Source organism: Canis aureus, chromosome 23 (genome assembly GCF_053574225.1).
Source record: "Canis aureus isolate CA01 chromosome 23, VMU_Caureus_v.1.0, whole genome shotgun sequence".
NCBI lineage: Eukaryota > Metazoa > Chordata > Mammalia > Carnivora > Canidae > Canis > Canis aureus.
Window position 1 is genome coordinate 15,869,554 of NC_135633.1, and position 25,347 is coordinate 15,894,900.

The window sequence follows — 25,347 nt, forward strand, 5'->3', positions numbered from 1 at the left end:
CACTGACCTTTATTCACCCTCAATTCTCCCCAAAGATAGAGCTCTCTTTCTGGTACATAAGATTGACTTATTTCTCTCTTCCATTTGACTATTTATGAACTTTTACTTCTTATTTTTAAGACATTTTTTTCCTTCCTGGATTAAAAACTGCTGGAATACATAAACTACTGTTACTGCTATCACTAATTGTAAAACAGTTTAATTAAGATGTTTCCTCCATTTTAGTCTCATTTGGCTTCACTATTGTTTTGCAAAGATGATACTTAGAGTCCATCACTGTGTTTAAAGGATTTTTACTTTTAATGAGGTAAATCTAGAACCATCCATCCATTTTACTATTTGGTCATTCATTTACTCATCCACATACCCATCCAAATTCTGATTCTTCTGCATACCAGGTAAAGTACTAGAAATGCGATTGTGAGCCAAACCAAAACACTCTTTGCCATTGTAATCGCTTATAGTTTAGTAAGGAACAGTGGCATTAATTAGAATAGTCATACAATCAAATATGAATCACGCTTTAAGAAACAATGTCAGCTATCTTGTGTACTACCTTTAGTTCTCTCATTGGTTCTACACATAAATTATAAATGAAATGATGTAGTATGCCATTTTTTCCCTAACTAATTACTTTAGTTTCAGTTCAGTGATGTTAATATTTATATGGAATGGGCAAAAGATATTTTTGTCAAGTATTACAGATGACATTTAGAACAAGCTGATTAAAGAATGCTTCCTTTTCTAAATGCCTTTCAAAACCCTAATAATTTCCCATTATTCTTAGAATAAATTGCAAACTTCTACTCATACAAAGTCTCTAATTTGATTTCATGCTATTCTATTCTCAGTCAAGCCACTCTGAATATACTGTTCCCTTTTTCAGTTTTCTGATTATGCCAGCCAAGTCCTCATTTCAGTTTTTACACATGCTGTCGTCTCTATTAAAATATTCTTCCCTAACTTTCTGCATAGCTGCTTCCTTCTCCTGGTTAATGTATCAGAAGAAATAATCTGAATATATTACTGATTTACTTTATAGCATCTAAACCATAACATATTTGCAAATTGTGGGGAGGCTCTCAATACATATCTGCTAAATTAATGAAAGGAACAAAAAAATTTTTGTTTCTAACTCTAATTCTTGTTCTACAAAATTGAACTGGCTTTCAGAGTAATGAATTCCTCAAATGCATCTGTTCTATGTTCTATAGAAGAGGTATGAACTACACACTTGAGAGAGACAGATTCTGTAAATGGGCTATGAACATAACTGCAAGTGCTTGCATTACTACTAACTCTAATAATAATTTTGGAAAAAATGTTAATACTGTTATCTGAGATATCGATATTATAAATAGGACAATTAGACATACCTTATAAGCCATTTCTACTGCCTCTTTTAATGTCTTATCCTTATGAACCTCCAATTTATTTTCCATCATTACTTGTTTCACAGGATGCAAACAGAATAACTTTATCTGGAAAATGGAAAATATCATCATCACCTCAGCAGGTCATCAATCAAAACATAAATCTTTTGTAGACAGCATTTTTATCCTAATAGTCAAAATACAGCAATATTTTAAAGATTTACTTATTTTAGACAGAGTGAGTGAAAGAGAGTGGGCAGGGGGAGGGGCAAAGAGAGAGCGCATCTCCAGCAGACTCCCAGTCGAGTGTAGAGCCCAACAGGGGGCTCAATCTCATGACCCTGAGATCACAACCTAAGCCAAAATTAAGAGTCTGTTGCTTAACTAACCAACCCTCCCAGGAACCCCCAAATATTGTAATTTTTAAAAAACATAATTGAGATCATTCTCTCCTGTGTCTATTTTTCTCAGTAATTGATAGTGACTATGTCTCATTAAAAAAAGAATTAAAAAACATTAATTTTAACAACTGTACATTTCTTGATAAGCACATATCACAACTTAAATAATCATTCTCCTACTGATATATAGTTAGGTGTTTCAAATTTTTCTCTACTTTGGAAAATATTGTGATGAATGTCCTTGTGGTCAAAGTTTGTATAGCATGTGTGGTTATCTCATTAGGTATTTCCTTAAGAAAATTATATAAAAATAAATGAATTTGCTTAAGGCTCTTGATAAATTTTACTCAATTTCTATGCAGTAAGGTTTTTACCAGTTTATTATTCTTGTGGCAGAATGTGATAATGTTCATATCACTGTAACCTTACCAGCACTGAGTATTATCACTACATGTTAGTGTTTATGAACATATAAAACAAAACCATAAGTTACCTCACAGTAATATAGTTGGTTACATTGCTTAATGATGATAGCATAACTGTCTACAGAATCAACTCAATGAATTTGTTATGAGAATTGCAATCAAGCAAAATTCAATAGCACTTTTTAATTCAAAGTAAAATTATGAAATCTAACCTTGCATGTATTGCGCTCAATTTCTCGTTGTCTTTTTTCTTGTTCTTCCAATTCTCTCTCTCTCTGCACCAAGTTTTTAATATGTTCTGGATATTCATCTACTTCTAGAAATTCTATTGTAATAAAAACAGGGTAAGACAGAGTCACTGAAAATTGATCTTCCTTTACTTAATTTTGTTCTACTATGTTTCCATAGTATATACTTCTATAACTGCTCTCATCAAAATATATCTCAGTTCCATCAATCTCTCAACTTGGAACATCAGCTTCTTCCAGACAGGGGTAAAGAGGTAGTTGATAATGACATAAGGTTAGGTCTCATATTTTAAAAAGCCATATATTTAATCCATAGTATCTCTTGGCTCCAGGACAACTGTAACATGTAGATTAAGACTTTTAGATTGAAAAAGCCTCTCTGAAACTTGGAAATAAAATCATTTCTAATTTCAAATTGTGCTATCACCATGAAACCATGTGACCCTGGGCAAGTTTACTTGTCCAGACCACAGTTTCTTCAGCTTATTAGCACCTTCAGCACCTATCCCACAGAGTAATTACCTGGAATATAATAAAATGCAATAAATATTGTTGCTGCTGCTGCTATTACAAATGCTATTTGCTTATTATTACTCACTAATACACTCCTCTTTCCTTTGTTTTCAAAGAAATCTTTTAGCTACCTTCTATCCACAAAATTTTATGTAACTCAAAGCATTAAAAGCGACAATATGAGATTATGACACTATTTAATAAAGCCAATGATTACCAGGCACTAAATAGGGATAACAACACATATGTATGTATGTATGTATGTATATAACATATGCATATATAACATATATGTTATATATACATATGCATGTTATATATACATATACGTATATATAAAAATATATATTTTATATATATATATAAATCACATCCCTGTGGAAGGTAAAAATCCACTATTTCTAGAAATGAGCTCTAGGTGTTGTAAAAATACTCCAAATCATACATCGCGCGCCCTCTGGTGCTTCATCACAAAACTACAGTTTAAGGGGAGTAATCAAGGAAAGCTATGTTACTGACCTAATGAAGGGAAACCTGTGTGTGGAATGCTGGGTGCTACAGAGAACACACAAACTACAATCCTGGCTCTACCTCCAGGAAGCTATGACTTTGGACAAGTTTATCCGTGGAGTATTATTATTTTATCTGTAAAGTCAGAATGACTACTCTGAAATCTGTTTTGAAATGACTTCTTGTTATAATTTCCTTTTTCACAACCCCATTAATTTTATAGTAAATTATTAAACAGTCACTATATGACAGACTCCGGACTCTGAATTATCACTAGTGAAAAGATAAATTAAGTCCTAAGCCTTGACCGACTGAATTTAAAATATAATGAGTTTACAAAAATGTAAACAAAACATCGCACTACCTAAAATAAATTTTACAGTATGGTAGTTGCTAAACAAGGGAAATATGTTGAAATTAAGGACAATGATTATAACAATTGTGAAAAAAATGTGAGTTAACATACCATTTGTGTATATATCTATAGGTACACTCACACATCCGTACTTATTTGCAATACTGCTTCAGTCAGAAGTTGGCATTAAGAAAAAAGGGGAACTGCGATTTTTTTAATTAAAAATAAAAAAGGAGAAAAAAAGAAAACCTGCATGCTGTGTATACAGGATTATTTCGAGGATTCTCAATATAATTAAAACACAATAAAGGATACATACTAGAATCATAAAACTTTATGTACCCCAAAAGTACCCCAAAAACTTATAATTAAAATAATAGCTAATTTTGAGTTTTTACTATGTACCAGGTGTAACAAAAATATTGTTATCTCATTTAACTTTTCATTACAATCCTATAAAATACTGTAATCCCATTTTACAGATGTGGAAATTAAGATTTAGAAAAATTAAATAACTAGCTCTACGCCATCTAGATGGCAAATTATGACTGTTATACAGGTCTAGGGGTTATCACTGAATATACTTACTGTAAATAAATATCTAATTTTTTAATGTAGAGTTTGTCTCTTAGTGTATTAAAAAACATTTCAACTTTTTTCCAAGTGTTTTTGCCACTTGGTATTATCTCATGACAGTCTTTATTTTTAGTTTTTGGTTTTTTTTCTTAAGATTTTATTTATGTATTCATGAGAGACACACAGAGAGAGGCAGAGACATAGAGAAAGAAGCAGGTTCCCTGGGGGGACTCAACTGTCAGACCCGGGACTAAGGCGGACACTCAACTGTTGAGCCACCCAGGGGTCCCTCATGACAGTCTTTATAATTAATTTTTCTGGGCATAAAAAAACTTAATCATCCTATCATTTAAAAGTAGTTATCAGGGATCCCTGGGTGGCTCAGCGGTTTAGTGCCTGCCTTTGGCCCAGGGCATGATCCAGGAGTCCCGGGATTGAGTCCTGCATTAGGCTCCTAGCATGGAGCCTGCTTCTCCCTCTGCCTGTGTCTCTGCCTCTCTATCATGAACAGATAAAAATAAAAAAATAAAGATAAAAGTAGTTATCTAAGGTTTGCAAAACTTGCAAGGAGAAATTAGTACAGATTAAAATCAAATAACTGCATATTGACATACTTGCATTTCGTGCTGGATCCTTCAGTCTATATATCAGCATATATGCATTTGTGGAGCTAGTAGAAATATAAAAAAATTAATGTCAACAAAATGGAGATGTAAAGGTTCCATTTCCTAGCACCAATATTTTTTTTAAATAGTTTTTTGTTATTTCAAACAACTAGAACACCATGTAACTGTTCGTAGGTTCAAGCTTAAAATATTCTAGAAAAAAAGGAAAAATGTACTTTGTTCTTAGCAATGAATTTATGAGATTTCCACATCTCCTCTTTGAAAAACTTCTGTCTTATAACAATTAATATAACTGAGTTAGGAGTCAGCAAATTTTTTCTGGGCCATATTTCTGTGTTGCAGTTATTTAACTCTGTGGTTAAAGGAAAAGATCAGCACACAATACTTAACAAATGAGTACACTGGTGTTCCAATAAAACTTTATTTCCAAAAACTGGAGGCAGGCATGGTTTGGTCCTTGAGTTATAGCTTGCTGACCCCTAGGTTAAACCTCTTTCATGGTTAAAAAAAAAATGTTGAGAAGCTGTAATTAATTCTAATTTATAAGCAGTACAAATTAGGAAGTTATTTACCTTGCAAAAGCACTTGAGTAATATCCTCTGCTTCCTGAAGATCCACCATGTGTTTTCTTAATGTCCTCTTGTGTTATCTAAAAAGTTATTACATTATTTGCCTTTCTGTAAAGTTTATAATACTATCACCTCTGTGTCAACAGGTAAGCCTATTTTTAACCTCAGTTAAATGGACCACACAACTACCAATTCACAAAATCTAATCACAATCAGTGGCCGCTACCAATCAGGTCTAGTGCTCCTCAACAGGTAGCCTGCATGACAGCTCAGAGAGAAAAAAAAGGGAGGGGGGAGTCTATCTCTGGAAACACTCATCAAGCCTCAAACAAAACAAAAGAAGTAATTATGAAAACAAACTAGGATATTCACTGAAAACCAAAACAAAAGACTGACTTAGCATGTGTCTTAAAACGCTTCACTGGACAAAGTCTCCCATTTTTAATAAACCCTGCTTTTAATTAGAAACATCTCTACTCCTGTCTTTCAGAATAATCTTAAAAAAAAAAAAAAAAACCCTCCTTACCCTGCTGACATGTTGATCATTGAAGCTGTACCACTGTTCATCACTGAAGGACTTTATACAAGCATAATAATGGCCACCAGCAGCACTCCCTGAATGAACCATAACGGAGAAGAGCTCATAGATCAAGGAATTCTGAGGGGGGAAAAATAAAAGTAACTCAAAAGAGGAAAAATATAAAACCTTTATTTGTATATTTCCTATTATCTATTAATACAAAATAAAATAACATGTTGGCTGTCTTAGCTATTTATTGTAGGTACACTTTTCTCTTAGATCATTAAAATGGCAAGTCACCACATAATTTCATATAAGACAGTTTCTTTCAGTGCATTCCTTCACATTTTACTTATGTTATAACCTCTGGAACTATGTACATCTGAAATACAATGTTATTTATGTAAAAAAAACAATAGTCTGAAATTTTAGAAGCAGGTGCTAAATGGAAGACTGTTCTGATATGTACAGTCAAGATGAAGAAGTCCCAAATAACATAGTTGTTTTTATTCAAGTAAGATTATTCTATTTTCTTTGTAAAAGAGCTGAGTGACAAAATGATTTGGAACATCTAATGTATTTATGTTATATCTGTATGTATTTATGTAATATCTGTGATACAGTGATCTACTGGTTTCTCAAGTATGCAGAGATAGTTCAACATTAGAAAATCAATCTATGTAATACAGGCTAAAGAAGAAAAATTACATGATCCTATCAATCGACAGAAAAATAATTCCACAAAATCCAATAGTTATTCATTATAAAAACTCTAAAGAAACTAGGAAGAGGGAAACCTCAACCTGATAAAGAATACCTACAAATAAACTTAGGAATACGTCACACTTGATGGTGAGAAACTGAACACTTTCCTCCTAAGACTGGAAACAAGGCAAGAATGTCCTCTCTTACCACTCTTCTTCAATACTGTGTAAGAAGTCTTACTTAGCAGTAAGACCAAAAAAAAAACAAACAAACAAACAAACAAACCCAAAAGACAAAACAAAACAAAACACCCCAGACATAACTGTTTATGTAGAAAAACAGGCAGGGAATCGTTTGCCAATCCATACTTGATACAATGTTCTTTATACTAAGCTATGATGTGTCCATAACGTTATTCATACATAGCAATTCATGATCACCTACCTATATGCCCTGAAACAGATAATTTTAGAAAGTAAAGGATAATGACAATAGTAGTTAGAATAATGGTCTTGGTCTAAAAATAGATTTATGTAAGAGAAATGCCATTCTTAAATACTGTTAATAGGACTCTGCAAGACTTGAACTACTGATCAGTCTTCAGGCTAGTGATTCACAATTCACACATGCTGAAGATACCTGACCTATAACTCTCCCCTCAGTAAAGCAGATTATATGAATACGAAAGAAATAGTTTGATAAAATCTTTAAAAATCACTAACACAGTGACATAAAAGATTTTATGACAGATTATCAAGTCCAGTAGTTGTCAAATTATAATCCATGGAACTATATCATTTTTTAAAAATTTATTTATTCATGAGAGACACAGAGAAAGAGGCAGACACACAGGCAGAGGGAGAGGCATGGAATTGTACCATTTTTAAAAATTTATTCATGAGAGACACACAGAGAGAGAGAGGCAGAGACATAGGCAAGGGAGAAGCAGGCTCCCTGTGTCCCAATGCAGGACTCAATCCTAGAACCCCGGGATCATGACCTGAGCCAAAGACAGATGCTCAACCACTGAGGCACCTAGGGGCCCTTGAACTATATCATTTTTTAAAGTGTCTTAAGGGCTGTCATGGGGAGGGGAGGGAGGCTGAGGGCTTTAGCTTTCCCCCATCTCTAAAAGATTGGTTCTATTTCATAAGGAGTACACATCCAAAATTTTTTAAATCAACAGGTCTAGCCTAATACTTTCATTTCGCTATATGAGAAGACTTTGATATTAAGATTTAGAGGCTAGGTGCAGCTTTAAAGGCAGAGTGGTTTCCCGACCACTAAACACCCTTTCCGTACCACCACTCAGGTTGGTCACATAGCTATAGTTGAGCCTCTCAGAAATTCATGCCCCTGCCTATAAGTACCTTTTCCTAAAGTATAATTATGATCACATATATGCATAAGAAAATCTTTTAAAAGGTATTCCTTTTCAAAAGTTACTTTTCTTAAAGAGAATTTATTGGTCACAGTAGCTATAGAATTATACAGCGGCTAGGAGATTATTTTATTCTTTCAACTAAAACCCATAAACTATAAAAGGTACCTTCTCAAGGCCAGGTTTTGAAATCTTTTCAGTTCCACTATTACTTTCAAGGCAGATCCCTTCATCAACACCATCATCATTCGAGAAATCATTGCTCATTTGATCACTGTGACAACTGCCTTCATTTTCTGCCCCGCTGTCTGTGCAACTTTCCGTCTGAGGGGATTTCTTAATAAAACATAATTATCTTACAATTACAAGCTGAACAAAGGGAAAACACATACACAGCAAAATATTTTGTCTACCTGCTAACTTTTTCATGTAAGTTCAGATATTATTAATAAAAGTATTTATTTTAAATAAATTTGTCTTCTCTGAGTCCTTTAGTAAAATTAAGCCAAAACAGTGTATTGTAAAAGCATCTCCATCAATCCTTAAAATTTAAATACAATGAATTAGTGATTCAGATTTCTAATTAAACCCCATTTATGTTTATAGTTGCAAAGTAATTAAATTACCGTCTTTCATCAAAGTCTAGAAAAGCAGAGAACAAAAATAATAATAATAATAATAATAAAAGCAGAGAACATAAGTACCAAAGTGAGCTTTTGTTCTCAAATCCCAAAAGAATATCATTTCTTTTCTTGAACAAAAAGTTCAATTTATCACTGTGGTAGGTATTATAGATAATTAGAAAGAAAAACAACATTGTATCTATTCACAACAACTTTATATTCTAGTGCATAGAGGTAGAAATATAACAACAAAAAAATCATACTCTTTTGTGCTTTTATGATTTTTAAACCCCTCTCATGCAAATTTTATTTGAAGGACTCTACTTCTTAGAAATCCCCAAAAAACTCCCTGCCCCTTTAAAATTTTTAATATACATACCTAAAATATTTTTAATAGTTTGAGAATTCATCTCTAAGATGTAGGCTCTTAACAGGTTGTACAGGAGTTCCTAAATTAACTAAGCAATATATAATAATAAGCACCAACTTTTTGCCAAGAACTTTGTTGTGTGGATTGCATCTAACATATAATATAGTCTTCACTCCTCAATAAAGTTTGGTTCAAAGTGAAAACCTACTCTAGAACTCTACGTTAAGTCCAAAGAGATCATTCCTGACCTTCCTCGAGGTTGGAACATCTCTTCTCCCAACAAATGCACCTAGAACTTCCTAAAAGTTCCTGTCAAATTATATCTAGGTTATCTTTATTTGTAGAAGATCTCCTTTTACAAGAAATATATTAGGTACATATAGAAAAACCAATCCAATCCTGACTGATCTCTGTTTGTGTGGACTCCTATAAAGACTATGTCTACTTTAAACCTGGTATATACTTTGCAGAGAGTCCTTAGCTTAAGCACAACCGTTGGAAATACTATTTTATTTTTTAAAGATTTTATTTTTTTATTTGAGAGAGTGTGTGTGAGGGAGAGAGCACTAGCTGGGGGAGAGGCAGAGGGAGAAGCAGACTCCCCACCGAGCAGGGAGCCTGATGTGGGGCTTGATCCCAGGATCCCGGGATCATGACCCAAAGCTGACGGCAGATGCCCAACCAACTGAGCCATCCAGGAGCCCTGAAAATACTATTTTAAATTAAATGTTTCAAAATGTAAACCTGGTCATAGATACCACTCCATGAACATCTACTTTATTTAAAGAGTTCTCTTTTTATAAAAGCCATACAAAGCAATTATTGTCCTTACTTAACAGAGAAAGTAAGGCTCAGAAAGGTTGCTTTTCTATACTACATTATCTCTTAATACTTAAGAGCACTAACTAAACTTAATTAAGCTCATTTCTGAGCTTTTGGAAAGAGGTATTTTTATAACTACAGTGATCAGGTCCGATCAGAAACTAACGACTCATGATGGTTTTGAAAAATATAAAGATTTATCACTAACAACTATGTCCAGTGATTGTAATTATAATTTACAATCTATAATGAAATCAGAAGTTTCCAAATAGAGTGGGACATTAAGAATCTTCTACTGAATAAGGTTAGGGGAACCAGAAAACATGGGGGGGGGGGGGGTTAATGAGTAGAAGAAAATGATAAGCATTACTGGTGTCCTTCAAATTCCCATTCTCAAAATATTTAACGTTTTAACTAAAAAACTAACTAAAAAGGGAAAACAGACAAAATGCCTTTATTTTCTAGCTTTCTAGCCTGGCCTATTTAAGAGGTGGCAAACTTTAACTTGAAAAAGTTAGTAGTCCTTGAAAAAGACTAAGATAAATACAAGAAATAGAGGCCATACTACCCAATTTGCTCATTTTTTCACTGACATGTATTCTGTTTACTACATACCAGAAGCACAGTGCAGCCCATCTCTAGATTGGTTTGTTTTGCTAATTAAATTATAAATGTAAGATTATCGCTCATATTTAAAGAAATAATTCCAGAGTTTGAGATCCTTTTTATCTTTTCAAAGAATATCGTAAGTTATTCTGATCAAAAAAGAATACCATACATATAATTTATGGTGGACAAAAAAAGCTTATACAAATCTAGATCTTTTTATAGAACTTGGCATTATAAAATACGGGAGGAAAGGAGTATCTTCTATCAAGAAGACACTCTAAACACTACCGGTGTTTTACCCCAAATAGCTCTTTTAAACACATGATCAATCAAAATGAATTGACTAATGTTTTTTAACAAAAAAATATGAATAAGTATCTTACCTCATCTTCAACGTCAATAAACGTACTCATATCTAGCTCTTCAGGGAATGTCATCCGATCATTCAATTTAATCCTGTGCATGGTTGTATAATCAAAATCAAACCTTTTCAACTGTAAGGTGAGCAGATAAGGGAAATGCAAAAACCGAAGACCCTAAAAAAAAAAAAAGGACCTATTGAATATTGAATATAATCTCAGATAGTTTAGTATTAATTTCTACATGGCATCTACCTTTCGTGCATCACATTTCTTCTTACAACGTTCACAAAAGTACTGATTTGGGCCATCCAGGATCTCTGGCTGAATAAATGCATGCAGTGCTTCTTCCTAGTAAGAAAAAAAATTGTTTTATAATTACTTAAAAAGTGTTATAATATTAATGACAAAGCCCTGAATGTAAAAATTTTCCAATTATCAAAATACTTAGAAGTAGAATGGCTAGAAAATTAGGAACTCAAAATGCAAAAAGGAAAAAAAAAATCAACAGCAATATAATGTCATTATAAAAACTGAGCAACAAAATAATTGCCTTAATTCTGCACAAAATCTGTCTTTCCTAATACTGCACATCACAGTTACCGCTACCTAATTTTTATGGACTTTACATTGTGGAATTGGCTAAATAATCTAATAAGAATCCTGCCTTTAGGGGATCTCTGGGTGGCTCAGCAGTTTGGCACCTGCCTTAGGCCCAGGGCATGATCCTAGAGTCCCAGGATCAAGTCCCACGTCAGGCTCCTTGCATGGGACCTGCTTCTCCCTCTGCCTATGTCTCTGCCTCTCTCTCTCTCCCATGAATAAATAAAATCTTAAAAAAAAAAAATCCTGCCTTTAGATTAAAAATTCTATACTTCTTAGAGAAGCAGTTACATGCATCACTTCAATCTTCTTGTAAAAGGTGACATTTATAAACTGTACAATAAATAACAGAGAACTCTGAATTCAAACTATCCATACACTAAAAAAAAAAAATCTAATAACCATCATTTACCACCATATTTAGCATCAGTCCATAATTTGCTACTGCACTAAAGACTGGAAAACACTGGGTAGCTTTCTCCCTGCATGTCAGATACTGTTCCATTTGAAAATGTATGAGCTCCTGGACTGTTCACCTAGTGGAATCACATGGTTCTCTTTTCTCCATACAGCCTTAAGACAGGAGCAAGAAACTTAGTATGAATACTGGTGAAGAATCAGTGGGCATAAAATTTTTAATTTTTTTGGTAAAGATTTTATTTATTTATTCATGAGAGACACAGAGAGAGAGAGGTGGGGGTAGAGAAACGGCAGAGGGAAGGAGAAGCAGGCTCCACACAGGGAACCCACTGTGGGACTCGATCTCGGGTCTCCAGGATCACACCCTGGGCTGCAGGCGGCGCTAACCCGTTGTGCCACCGGGGCTGCCCAAAGTTTTTAATTTTTAATCACTGATTTTTCACAATAAAAAATAAATTGTCATTAATACGACAGTTAAGGTTGGACTGTATAATCTCAAGTTTCATTTGTTGTGATCGCTTCACACTTGGTCTAATCAGAACTGACCACATTTACTATATACAAAGAAAAAAATTGTATCATTAAGACAAAATATCTTCAAATATTTTTCTTTTGATTCAGAACATGTTGTTCTCAAAAGATAAAGGAACTTGACCTGGCAAAACATAAAATAGCTGACAATACTAATAAAACTACTATCCACATACAGTTCATTCTGGGATAAGAATAAAAAATATGAAAAGATTTTAAAATGCCTCTAACCTCTCCCATCTCCTATTTTGTTCTCAGAAATCCAAGGAAGCAAGGGGCGGGGGTAGGAGAAGGAGAATCAAAGAGTGGGGTTCTTCCCACATGGCCAAGCATTTTACTGGAGGTCACAGAAAGGGGCACATTCAGAATGATTTTTTTTCTTTAAAGTATGTTTTAAGCATGAAAAAGGCAAATCCTGTAAAAATGCAACACAGAAAAAGCTTGAAGAGAAATCATATAGCTTAGCATAGGCTGATATCAAATTAGTCATGCTTTCCACATAGAAACTGAAACACTCAATATCTTAAAACAAGGGGAGGTGTGTAGAGTGAGACAATCATGGAACTCAAATTCTACTTAACTGTGTGATGTGTACTGGTCTCTGGCTACAGTTCATAGCTAGCACTTTTTCTAATTTTTTAAGTTAAAACTCAGAGAAAAGTTTAAAGAAAACTCTCATAATTTACTCAGACTCACCAACTTTTAATATTTTGTTACCCTTGCTTTATCATTCTACCACCCTCACACACATCATATATTTTTCTAAGGCATGTGAGAGTAGGTTTACATATCATGCTTTCCCTCTTAATAGTTCTATGTGATTTTTTAGGAGGAAGACTATTCTTACATAAATACTAGAGTTATCAAACTCAGGAAAATTTACCACTGATAAAAAGTACTTTTGCCATATTGCAATTCTGTCAATTGTCCCAATCCTAATAATGCATTTCTCCCCATCCAATACAGAACTGAATCCAGGATCACAGATTACATTTGGCCATCTCTTCAGATTCATTTTGTCTGGAACAGTTTCAAAGCCTTTCTTCCTTTCAGGGCATAAATGGTTTTTGTAAGAGCCCAGTTATTTATAAAATGTCTGCAATTTAGGTTTGTCTGATGTTCCTCATAATTAGGTTCAAGTTCTATGTATTCCTTGCTAGACTACCATTTAAGTTATGATGTGTCCTGAGGTATCACCGTCACAGGCCATAATATCTCCAACCTCCCTATGGTGATATGAACTTCAACCACCTGGTCAAAGTGTTATCCAGCTTCTCCACTACATACTCTTTTATCCTTCCAGCTAATATGCAATCTGAAAGGAGGTATTTAGAGACCATGCAAAAATTCTGTGTCTTAAACTTTCCACCCTAGATTTAGCATCCACTAATGGATACTTGCTTAAATCAATTTTTAATATGTTTTATGTACCATCTTGAAAATCATTTTTTTAGTAGGAAACTTAAGCACATTCATATTTGCTATGACATTGTTTTGTTTCATCAAAATTAATTTATTATAATTACTGTGTATTGAGTAATATTTACTGTGTTATCTCCAATACAATATGTCTCCAATATACAATTTTGCTACACCTTTTATATTTTCCTTTGGTATTTAGAAAGGTTAGAATTTTGTTCTCGTGAATTTATACTTTTGTTAATGCCCTTAATCTTCATTTTCTCCCTTTTTCTTACTTAAGGTTTTAGTGTCTGGTTTACTAAATGCTATCCTTTGTCTCCTACTCATTCAGCAGTCTATGATCTCATTCTTTCACTTACTTTCCCCCTTCCATTTTTTTGAATGATATTCCTACTCTAACATATACTATTCTCTACTTATGTCCCTATCTTTGTTCATTTAGTCTTTGTTTCTATAATTTAATATATTAAGTGCTCATAGTCCTTTTGCTGAAGCTTCCCCAGGGATCTATCTCTTCAGTGGCTAGAGCTTATCCCCTAATAAACTCAAGAAGGCTCATGGATACAATATTCAGTAAGTCATGTTCAAGAATGGAATTAATCATTGCCATCATAATTAAAGAAAAACTCAGCTAGGTGTCAAATCCTTGGCCCGTACTTTCTTGAGTTTCTGGAAATTACTATCCTGTTGCCAGATTTGCATGCTGCTCTTCAAAAGTATGATGCCAGCCCAGTTTACCTTAAAGTTGAGCAGTTTACCAAAATATGTCTGAGTTGAGTATTCTACATTAGTTTTTCCAAGTACATGGTAGGTCCTTCAAAAGGTAGACTGAAATTTCCCTTATTCCCAGAAACTTTACTTGACTTGTAGTTCCTAAGTTTTGTTCTACTGTTATGGTTTTAATCTTCAGACTCCTTGGACATCCTTTGCCAGTCTTCCCTTTCAGTCATTTTCTCTGAGGTCCTTTTTACTTTCCTTTCATTTTCATTCTATATCCCTTCTAGATTTCCATTCTGTTCTAGTCTCTTGAACATTTTATAGTTTATTCTTCATTTCATAGTTTTGTCTTTTTCTTCAATTTCTTTCCTGAGCTTGATCAATTCATAATGTACTTCCTTTTTTTTGAATTTCTCTCCTTAAATTTTTGGATAACAAGTTTTATTTTGAGAATATTTCATTTAGTCTAGAGTACTGTGTTACAGTATTCTTATGTGTGGTTATTTTCCTGAGAGCTTTTTTCTTTTTTTAAGCAGGGTAGATTTTCATCAGCTGAAATGCTTTAACACATACTTTGTTTTCTTTTAACAACCGTGCTGTGTAAATGTGATTCCCCCACCCACCTCAACATTTTGTGGACAGCATTCTTTATTTTGAGAGTACCTCAAACTTTTATCAACTTAGTGAAGCAAAGGTTCTTAAATGGGTAATGGGAGTTTAGAGCTTGAAGTCTTCTTTCATTCTGCAGGAAACTTAATTTTTCTCTTTGTCCTTGTTTTCTCTTCACCACTATGACTCATCTAGATGCATCATGCTTCTCTACTTCTCTCCCAAAGGCAAAATTCCTCTTCTCACTCTAGAACTCCTTCCCTGTAGCTGGTGCTATAAACTACCCGAGTCACATTTGGCACTCACTCTTTTGGCATGTACTATCGTACCTTCTCATTTTGAAGGTGAGTTTTGTCTTTGTTCTGTTACGTCCTTCGATCTCTTCTCTATTTCATAGTTTCAAAGGCTTTCCACTGTTGAACGTGGTGATTATTTTGCTATTTACAGGTAATTTGAAGTTTAGGGTACTTAGTCTCCTAGTAATGCAGAATTTATGGGTTACCTGGGTTTTATCTGTATTCCTTTTAGTCTATGGTTTTGGGGGTAGAATGTGTAGAGATATACAGATTCAGGCAGCCACCATTATCCTCCAAATCCAGAAGCCAGTTAAAATTATATAATAATAATTTTCTGTGGCTTCCTAATTCACTTTTTAACAAGATGGCTCCAGGTTAATTATAAATAAGATTAGACAGTTATAAAAATTAGCTTCAATTCATCTCCCACTGAACAAATAAATTATATAAATGATGAGCTAACATGGCTGTATGTATTTATCTTCACCTTAATGTGATGTAGGAGATTATGAAACATCATGCCAAACTATATTTTACATATTAAAGAAAATAAACTATGGATCATAAAAATGGAACAAAATACTACAAATACTGTACCATGATTAATATACACAAAAAATTTTGCTCTGGTTACCAACAGCTATCCTCTTAAGTATGTTAAATTACTCATGTATCGTGCTTCTAAACTAGCTTTGGGTTGACTATGGCTGTTTTTCATCATTCCAGAGTGAAGATAATAGATTTATTTTCTAGAGCTTACTCCTCACTATTATTTAAAACCTAATTTGCATGTTTTTAGATTATAATTTTCAGAGTTCAGAAGAGAACACAGAAAATTCTAACATGAGTTATTACAATTTCATAGTTAATGCAGAAAATCTAGACACAATGCAATTATAATGCGTACCCAAGGAATGGCACTATGAATTCTCCTTTTTCTTTTTTTAACTCTTAACCTGTATATAAAATTCTTCTCTCATCATTTGGTGTCTATTTTGAATGAGGAGATGGGTGCTAAAATAGGATACTTTATTTTAAAATCGAACAAAGAAAAAAGATAAATCAGAACTGCCACTGGTAACTACTTCCTAATTGATTTTAATGTACATAGCAATCATGTGCTATTTATATAAAGTAACAGGTCTTCCTTACAGATATGCTCAACTATCTTCCCAGGATATATACTTTTTGTTTTGTTTTAATTAGGAAAAGAACTTTTTCCTAAGCCATTCACTTTTTCTAATCGCAATTTTCGAGATGATTATAAATTCACAATGATAGGAAATAATATACAATCCCTTGTACACCCATTTCCTTCAATGGTAACATTTTGCAAAACTATAGTATATTTCAATCAAGGTATTGACATTGATATAATCTACATTATCTTATTCAGGTTTTTCCACTTTTAATGTACTCCTTTGTCTATACATGTGTATTAAGTTCTATACAATTTATCCCCTGTATAGGTTCAGTATTCACTACCATAGTCAAGAGACTCAACAGTTTCTATACAAGGATCCCATTTCCCAGCCTCTGTCCTTCCCCTGGCCCTATTAAACCTATAAGCTTTGATTAATCTGCCCCCAATTCTAAATTTCTGCCAACCAAAAATGTTATATAAATAGAATCATATCATATATAACCTTTTGGGATTGGCTTTTTTTCACTCAGCATAATTCTCTAGAGATTCATTCCAGTTTAGTGTGTATCAATAGTTTGTTCTTTTTTGTTGCTGGGTAGTATCTATGGTTTGTATGTACTAAAGTTTATTAAACCATTCACTTACTGAAGGGCATCTAGGCTGATTCCAGTTTGTGGATACTAAAAATAAAGATGCTATGGACACTGGCTTATAGGTTTTCACGTGAACATGAATTTTCATTACTCTTAGATAAAGCAACCAACAGGACAGTTGCTGGGGTTTACAGTAAGTGTATATTAGTTTTACAAAAAATTCCCTGTAACATTTCACATTCCCATAAAATATTTGAGTGATCTATTTTCTTCACATTGTTACCAGCTTTCTGTGCTGTCATTATTTATTTTAGCCATTCTGTAGGTAGAGTATCACCCTCATTGTGGCTTGAATTTGCAATTCCCTTAGTGATAGTGAACACCTTTTCCTGAATTTTCTTGACACCTGTATATCCTCTTTGATGAAATACTGTCTTTTGCCAATTGTCCAAATGGATTGTGGGTTTTAACTACTGTGTTTTGAGGCTTCTTTATATATTCTAGATATCATCTCGTCAGATATATGGTTTGCACATACATTCTTGAAGTCTGTAGCTCCTCTTTTTATCCTCTTTCCCTGGGCTTTCAGAGAGTAAATGTTTTAACTCTGATGAGATGCAACTTGCAACTTCTCCCTTTGCGGACTGTACTTTTGGTATCAAATCTAAGATCTCACTGCTTAACCCTAGATCTGGAAGACTTTTTCCTATTTTTTTAAAAAAGATTTTATTTAATTATTCATGAGACACACACAGAGAGAGAGAGGCAGAGACACAGGCAGAGAGAGAAGCAGGCTCCATGCAGGGAGCCTGATGCGGGACTCGATCCCGGGTCTCCAGCATCAGGCCCTGGGCCAAAGGCAGCACTTGTCTGCCTTGGGCTCAGGGCATGATCCTGGATTCCCAGGATTGAGTTCCACCATCGGGCTCCATGCATGGAGCCTGCTTCTCCTCCCTCTGCCTGCGTCTCTGCCTCTTTGTGTCTTTCATGAATGAATAAATAAAATCCTTAAAAAAAAGAAAAAAAAGGTTGTAACTTTACATTTAAAATATCCATTTTGAGCAAATTTTTTGTGTAGAGGTGTAAGGTTAATTTTTTTATTTTTTTTTTTTTTGAGGTGTAAGGTTTAAGTAGAGGTTCACTTTTGTGCATATAGTTGCCCAATTATTCCATCACTATTTGTTGAAAAGGCCATCCTTCTTCACTGAATCACTTTTGGGCCTTTCTCAAAAATCCATTGGGGCATATTTGTGCAAATCTATTTCTCAGCTTTCTGTTCTGTCCTATTTATCTATGTGTCTACCTCTCCACCACCACCACCCAGTCTTGGTTACTGTAGCTCTGTAATTTGTAAGTTGTATCAGGTAGACTGATTCTTCCCACTTTATTCTTTTCCCAAAACTCTCTTCACAAGTCTAGCTATTTGTTTTTAAAGAGTTATTTGAGAGAGAGAGAGAGAGAGAGAGAGAGATTGAGAGAACTAGTGTGTGTGTGTGTGTGTGGGGGGGGTGGGTGCAGAGTGAGAAGCAGACTCCCTGCAGAACAGGGAGCCGGACATGGGATTCTGTCCCACAACCCTGGGGTCATGACCTGAGCCAAAGGCAGACACTAAAACTAAGTTACTCAGGCAACCTAAGTCTAGGTATTTTTATTCCCTTGGCTTCTTCATAAATTTTAGAATGAGCTTGTTTATATCATCAAAAAATCTTGCCATTATTTTGAGAAGGGTATATTAAAACTGTAATACTGAGGAAAACCAACATTTTTACTATGTTGAATCTTCTAATCAATGAACACACTGTCTTTCCATTTATTGAAATATTCTTTTCAGAATTAGTTGTTTCTTGTACATTAAGTCCTATACATATTTTGTTAGATTTACTCCTAAAGCGTTCCCCCCCATGTTTGTAAATGGTATTGTATTTTTTTCTTAAGATTTTATTTATTTATGAGAGACAGAGAGAGAGAGAAAGAGAGAGAGAAAGAGGCAGAGACACAGGCAGAGGGAGAAGCAGGCTCCATGCAAGGAGCCTGACGTGGGACTCGATCCTGGATCTCCAGGATCACGCCCTGGGATGAGGTGGCGCTAAACCACTGAGCCACCTGGACTGCCCCATGGGTATTGTATTTTGAATGCCATTTTCCACATGTTATTTGTTAGTTTTTTTTTTAATTTTTTTAAAAGATTTTATTTATTCATGAGAGACAGAGAGAAAGAGAGAGAGAGAGAGAGAGGCAGAGACACAGGCAGAGGAGAAGCAGGCTCCATGCAGGGAGCCCGATGTGGGACTCGATCCCGGGTCTCCAGGATCACGCCCTGGGCTGAAGGCGGCGCTAAACTGCTCAGCCACCCAGGCTACCCTTGCTAGTATTTTGAAATGTAACTAATTTTTGTATGTTTATCTCATATCCTGCTAGCTTGCTAAACTGACTTATTCTACATATTTTTTTTGTAGGTGCCTTGGGACTTTCTACATTAAAAAAAAGTGTTACCTAAAAAGGGGGGGGGGGAGGCAAATTCATTTCTTCCTTTAATTGGAATGTTCTTTATTTCTTCTTCTTCCTTTATTGTACTGACTAGGACTTCCAGTACTATATTGATTAAGAATGGTGAAAGCAGACAGAAATCCTTGCTTAGAAACAAACTTAATCTAGGGGGAAAGCATTTAGTCTTCCACCATGAAATATTATGTTAGCTAGGCTTTTGGATCATGTTCTTTATTAAGTTGAGAAAATTACCCTCTACTTTCAGTTTTCTGAGTTTTTTTTTTTTTTTTTATCATGAGTAGATACTGAATTTTGTCCAGTGTTTTTCCTGAGTCCAACGATGTGATGGTGTGAATTTTCTTCTTTTGCCTATTAATATGGTAGATTACTCGAACTGATTTTTAAATATTGACCAGTTTTGAATACCTGAAATGAACCCTACTGGATCATGGTATATAATTCTTTCACATACTGTTTAATTCTGTCTACTGATATTGTAAGGATTTTCTCATCCTATATGAATTAAAGATACTGGCTTGGTCAGTTTTGCTTTAACTTTTTTGTCTGGTTTAGTATCAGGATAAGCTAACTTAATAAATTAAATTGGGAAGGCTTCCCTCCTTTTCTATTTTTTGAAAAAAGATTGTGTAGAATTGGTGCTCACTGTTCTAAAATGTTTGATACAAGTCTCTAGTGAAATCATCCCAGTGTGGGAGACTTCATTTTTGAGAAATTTTTAATTATGAATTTGATAGCTTAACGGTTATAGGGCTTATTCAAATTACCTAATTCACACTGGATGCATTATAGTTTGTGCTTTTCGAAGTATTGATTTATTTATCAAATTTATGTGTGCAGAGCAGTTTGTTGTTGCAGTCTCTTATTATCCTTTTGATATGTGTATGATCCATAGTAGTACTCATTTCATTTCTAATACTGTAAATTTTTGTCTTTTTTCCTGTTGGTCTTCTGTATTGATCTTTCCAAAGAATTAGCTCTGTGTTTCACTAATTTTCTCTCATTTTCCTAATATCAGTTTCATTGATTCTGTCCTTCCTCCTTACTTTAGGTTTCTTTTGCTCTTGTTTTTCCAGGTTAGCCGAAAGCTTAGATTATGGATTCAAAACTTCTCCTCTTTCTTACCAATGTAAGCATCTTAGTAAAGGTGAGCATTTAGTACTTTAAGTTCCCCTCTCAGAAATGTTTCAGCTGTGTCTCAAAATTTTTTATATATTTTCATTCATTTCGAAGTGTTTTGTTGTTTTTATCAATTTTCCTTGAGGTCTCCTCTTTGACTCATGGATTATTTAAGTGTATTCTGTGTTTTGCAAGTGCTTGGTGGTTTTCCAGTTATGTTATTGTTACTGACTTCTAACTTAATTCTACCATTGTTGAAAAACATACAATGATTTTAATTCACTTAAATCTGTTGAGATTTGTTTTATGGTCCAAGGTATATGGTCTTTCTTGATATATACAGTCCATTAAAAAGAGTGTGTATTCTGCTGTTGTTGAGTGGAATGTTTTATAAATGTCTATTAGTTCCAGTTGTTGATGGCGTTGAATTCTTTATTTGCTAATTTTCTGCCTAGAGGTTCTATCTATTAATTATTGACAGAGGGACAGTAAAGTCTCCAACTATAATTATAGATTTGCCGATTTCTCTTCATTTTGGACAGTTTTTCCTATATATTTTTCAGCTCTGTTATTTGGTAAATACACATTTAGGATTGCTGTCCTCTTGATGAACTAATAACCCATTTATCATTATGCCCCTTTTAATTTTTTTTTTTTAATTTATGATAGAGAGAGAGAGAGAGAGAGAGAGAGAGAGGCAGAGACATAGGCAGAGGGAGAAGCAGGCTCCATGCACCGGGAGCCCGATGTGGGATTCGATCCCAGGCCTCCAGGATCACGCCCTGGGCCAAAGGCAGGCGCCAAACCGCTGCGCCACCCAGGGATCCCTATGCCCCTTTTATCATTATCATTAATGCCCCTATTTCTAGTAATTTTCTTTGTTCTAACATCTACGTTAACTGATATTAATATAGTCATTTCCCTCGATTAATGTTTACTTGATATAACATTTTTCTATCCTTTTACATTTCAGCCTGTCTATGCCAATATATTTGAAGGGAGTTTTTATATCAAGTATACACACAATTGGGTCATGTTTTTAAATCTGATATGCAAATCTCTATCTTTTATTTGGTATAATTAGACCATTTACATGTATCCAAGACTGCTATTTTTTTGTGTGTGTTCTTTCTCCTGCTCTCCTGTGGATTACTTGTACATATATTTTAAATTCTATTTTGATTTATCTAGGTTTTTGGAGTGTTTCAGTGGTTGCTCTAGGTATATTATATACACATAACTTTTATCCTTTTACCAGTTCAAATGAAGTACAGAAACCTTACTTCCCTTTAAGTCTTTTTATCCTCTCCCATTTATAATTGTCTTAAATATTTCTTCTGCATACATTTAGAACCATATCAAACAATGTTATAGTCTGGCTTAACCATCAAACATAATGTAGGGGGGCACCTGGGTGGCTCAGTTGGTTAATAAGCCTCTGCCTTCAGTTAAGTCATGATCTCAGGGTCCTGGGATCAAGTACCGCACTGGGGTCCTTGCTCAGTGGGGAGCCTGCTTCTCCCTCTCCCTCTGCTTCCCCTGCCTGTGCTCTCTGTCAAATAAATAAATACAATCTTTAAATAATAATAATAATAATGTAGGAAACTTACAAGAAGGAAAGCCTATTGTATCTACCCAGATTTTCAGCTTACCATGTTCTTTCTTCATTTCTAACATTCCTAGATGATTTCCTTTTATTTTTTCCTTTCTGTTTAGGGAATTTTCTTTAGCCATTTTTTAAGGTGGGTCTATTAGTGGCAAATTCCTTTAGTGTTCCATTATCCAGGATGGGATTGATTTCCCCTTCATTCCTGAAGAATATTTTCACTGAGTATAAGACTATCGTTGACAGTGCTTTTCTTTCAATACCTGAAAAATGTGCCACTTTCTTCTGGTCTCCACTGTTTTTGATGAAACATTTGCTTATGAGAAATCAGAGTACTTTTCAGCCTATAAGAAAAGGCGTATTTCTCAGTTGCTTCTCTTAAGTTATTTTTTTTTGTCTTCAGTTTTCAGAAGTTTGACTATAGCTGGACTTAATGCAGAGTGATTCTGGCTTATCCTATTTAGGGTTTGTTAGCTTCTTGGATGTTACAGCTTTATGCCTTTTGCCAGATTTGGGAATTTCTAGCCATTATTTCAAGTATTTTTCCAGCACTGCTTTCTTTTTCCTCTCCTTCCAGGACTCCAATGATACAAATCTTAGATCTTTTATTATAGTCCCCAAAATCCTGTTGACCTTTTAAATTTTTTCCCCAATCTGTTTTTTCTCTGCTGGTTAGACTGGGCAATTTCTAAATTCTATCTTCAAGTTCATGGATTCTTTCTGCTGTCATCTCCATTCTGCTATTGGGTCTATTGGTCAAGTTTTCCACTTTGGTATTGCATTTTTCGGTTCTAAATTCCTTTTTCATTTCATTTTCCTTTTATTTTCCTTTTTATCTGTATTTCTTCTTTTTTATCAGTATTTCTTCCCTTCATTTCCTTTTTATCTGTATTTTTTTCTATTTTCTCATTTATTTCACTTGGGTTTGGGATCTCCTATTTCTATGATGACTGCTTTAAAATATTTGTCATATAATTCTAACATCTATCATATTAGTGTTTGTATCTACTGATTGTCTCTTCTTTCATTCGAAAAAAGATTTTCCTGGTTCTTAGTATAAAAAGTGTTTTTTTTTCTATTGAAACCTGAACATTTTGGATATTATGAGTTTCTAGACCCATATTTAAATCTTCTGGTTTACTGGCTTCCTTTGACACTGCTCCAGTGAGAGAAAAGGTTCCTGATTCATTACTGCCAGTGGGAAAAGTCCAGGTTTCCCACTTGGCCTCCAATGACACCTGAGGTGAGGGGCTCTTCATTACTGCAGGGCAAGGGTTGGGGTCCTGGCTGCTCAGTAGGCCTCTGCTGATATAATCTTGGCTATGAGGGGTAAGGCGGTCTCCGTACATCCCCTTAAAGCCCCTTACAGCCTCCACTGACACCGTAGTGGGAAGGGGCTAGTCTCCTTACAGTTCAAAGATAGCAAAATCCTGACTCTTTACTAGGCTTCTTCTGACATCAATGGTGACAGATAGAAGCATCTCCTCACGATGAGGTAAGAGTGCTAGGCTCCCCATGTGTCTCTAATGACAGTGAACCAGAGGAACAGGAGAGTAGTTGTGGGGAGATTTGTTACTGCCCAAGAGGGATGAAACCCCTGGCTATCTACTCCGCCTTCTCTGTAACCACCAGGCAAGGGGCTAGAAAGCCTAATAACATCTTCATGAGAAGAGAAGTCTGGGCTCCCTATTCAGCCTCAGCTGGCATGGGGTGAGATGGGGGACACAGTCTTTCTGTGGTGTTTGGCTAGAGCAGATTGGGCACTGTCTAAAAGTTTTCTGCCTTGCTAGGCTGTCTCTTTCCTAGTCTTCTGGCTGGAGACAGCAGACTTTTCAGTCTATGCCTGTTGCTGTGTCCAGGCTGCTGGAGCTCCAAGTTTGGGCTATATTAGGCAAAAAGAAAACCCAGGGAACTCACCCCATGTCATTCCTTGAGTCCTGAGGTCCCTAGTCTTTATGCCTTTTCTCCACCTTTCAGAGTCTTCTTATGTTTTATTTTATATATACTGTTCAAGACTTTCAGTTGTTTTAGCAGGAGGAATAGGGCAATGTACATCTACTCCATCTTCCTGAAAGCAGAAGTCCCCACTTTTTAAACTGGTTCCCACTATGTCCAACCACACAAATTCCTGGAAAAATGAGGGTAGAGTCTGTGGAAGAGATTTTTCTTTATGTGATGCTTACATATTTGGACAAATATGGACCAATTCACCATCCAAATGAGTTATGTGGTTTAGCCAGACATTTAAGAATGTCCAAATCATCTGTTAATTCCAGGTAGAACGTATGATATAAACTTGTGCACACCAAACATTTGAAATGCTTATGATTTCATAAATACTTATGAATTTAACAGTTTTTCACTCAAACTTTAAAATGATCATTAAACTATGCTTACTTAGGGCACAGAAGTCTTTCACATATCTGATCTTTCCAAAGACACTATATGGAACTATATAGCTGACCCCAATCTCAGACTTCTGAACATTTTGTGATAATAAAGATATTGAAGTGTACTTATCTAATAATAGAATTTACAATATATTAAAAGAAAATGGTCTATAATAGTACCCACTGCATAGAGTAGGCAACTCAATAAATATATGATAAAAGATACTCATGAAAAGACAGTATCTAAAATTTACTGTTAAATAGAAAAGCTCCTCCCTAGTTAATGTCAAACATAAGAGGTTCTATTGTTTATAATTTGTGAAATATGCTTTCATAGTCAACCAATAAAAATTATACTTCCAATTTTTATGTATTACTAGTATGTGTTTAGGACTATCTCATTATAA

General features: G+C 34.7%; 1 protein-coding gene across 3 annotated transcripts in view; it reads right to left on the reverse strand.

The window, feature by feature from the left end:
- USP47 (ubiquitin specific peptidase 47) overlaps positions 1 to 25,347 on the reverse strand; it is a 117,255-nt gene that overhangs the window by 22,222 nt on the left and 69,686 nt on the right. For all 3 annotated transcript variants that reach the window (XM_077866467.1, XM_077866465.1, XM_077866466.1), the window contains 8 exons: positions 11,241 to 11,336; positions 11,010 to 11,162; positions 8,371 to 8,538; positions 6,123 to 6,254; positions 5,600 to 5,676; positions 5,016 to 5,071; positions 2,412 to 2,524; positions 1,377 to 1,481 (listed from right to left, as the gene is read on the reverse strand). In XM_077866467.1, the coding sequence (XP_077722593.1) occupies positions 1,377 to 1,481; positions 2,412 to 2,524; positions 5,016 to 5,071; positions 5,600 to 5,676; positions 6,123 to 6,254; positions 8,371 to 8,538; positions 11,010 to 11,162; positions 11,241 to 11,336 (900 nt within the window). The remainder of the gene's footprint in view (positions 1 to 1,376; positions 1,482 to 2,411; positions 2,525 to 5,015; positions 5,072 to 5,599; positions 5,677 to 6,122; positions 6,255 to 8,370; positions 8,539 to 11,009; positions 11,163 to 11,240; positions 11,337 to 25,347) is intronic.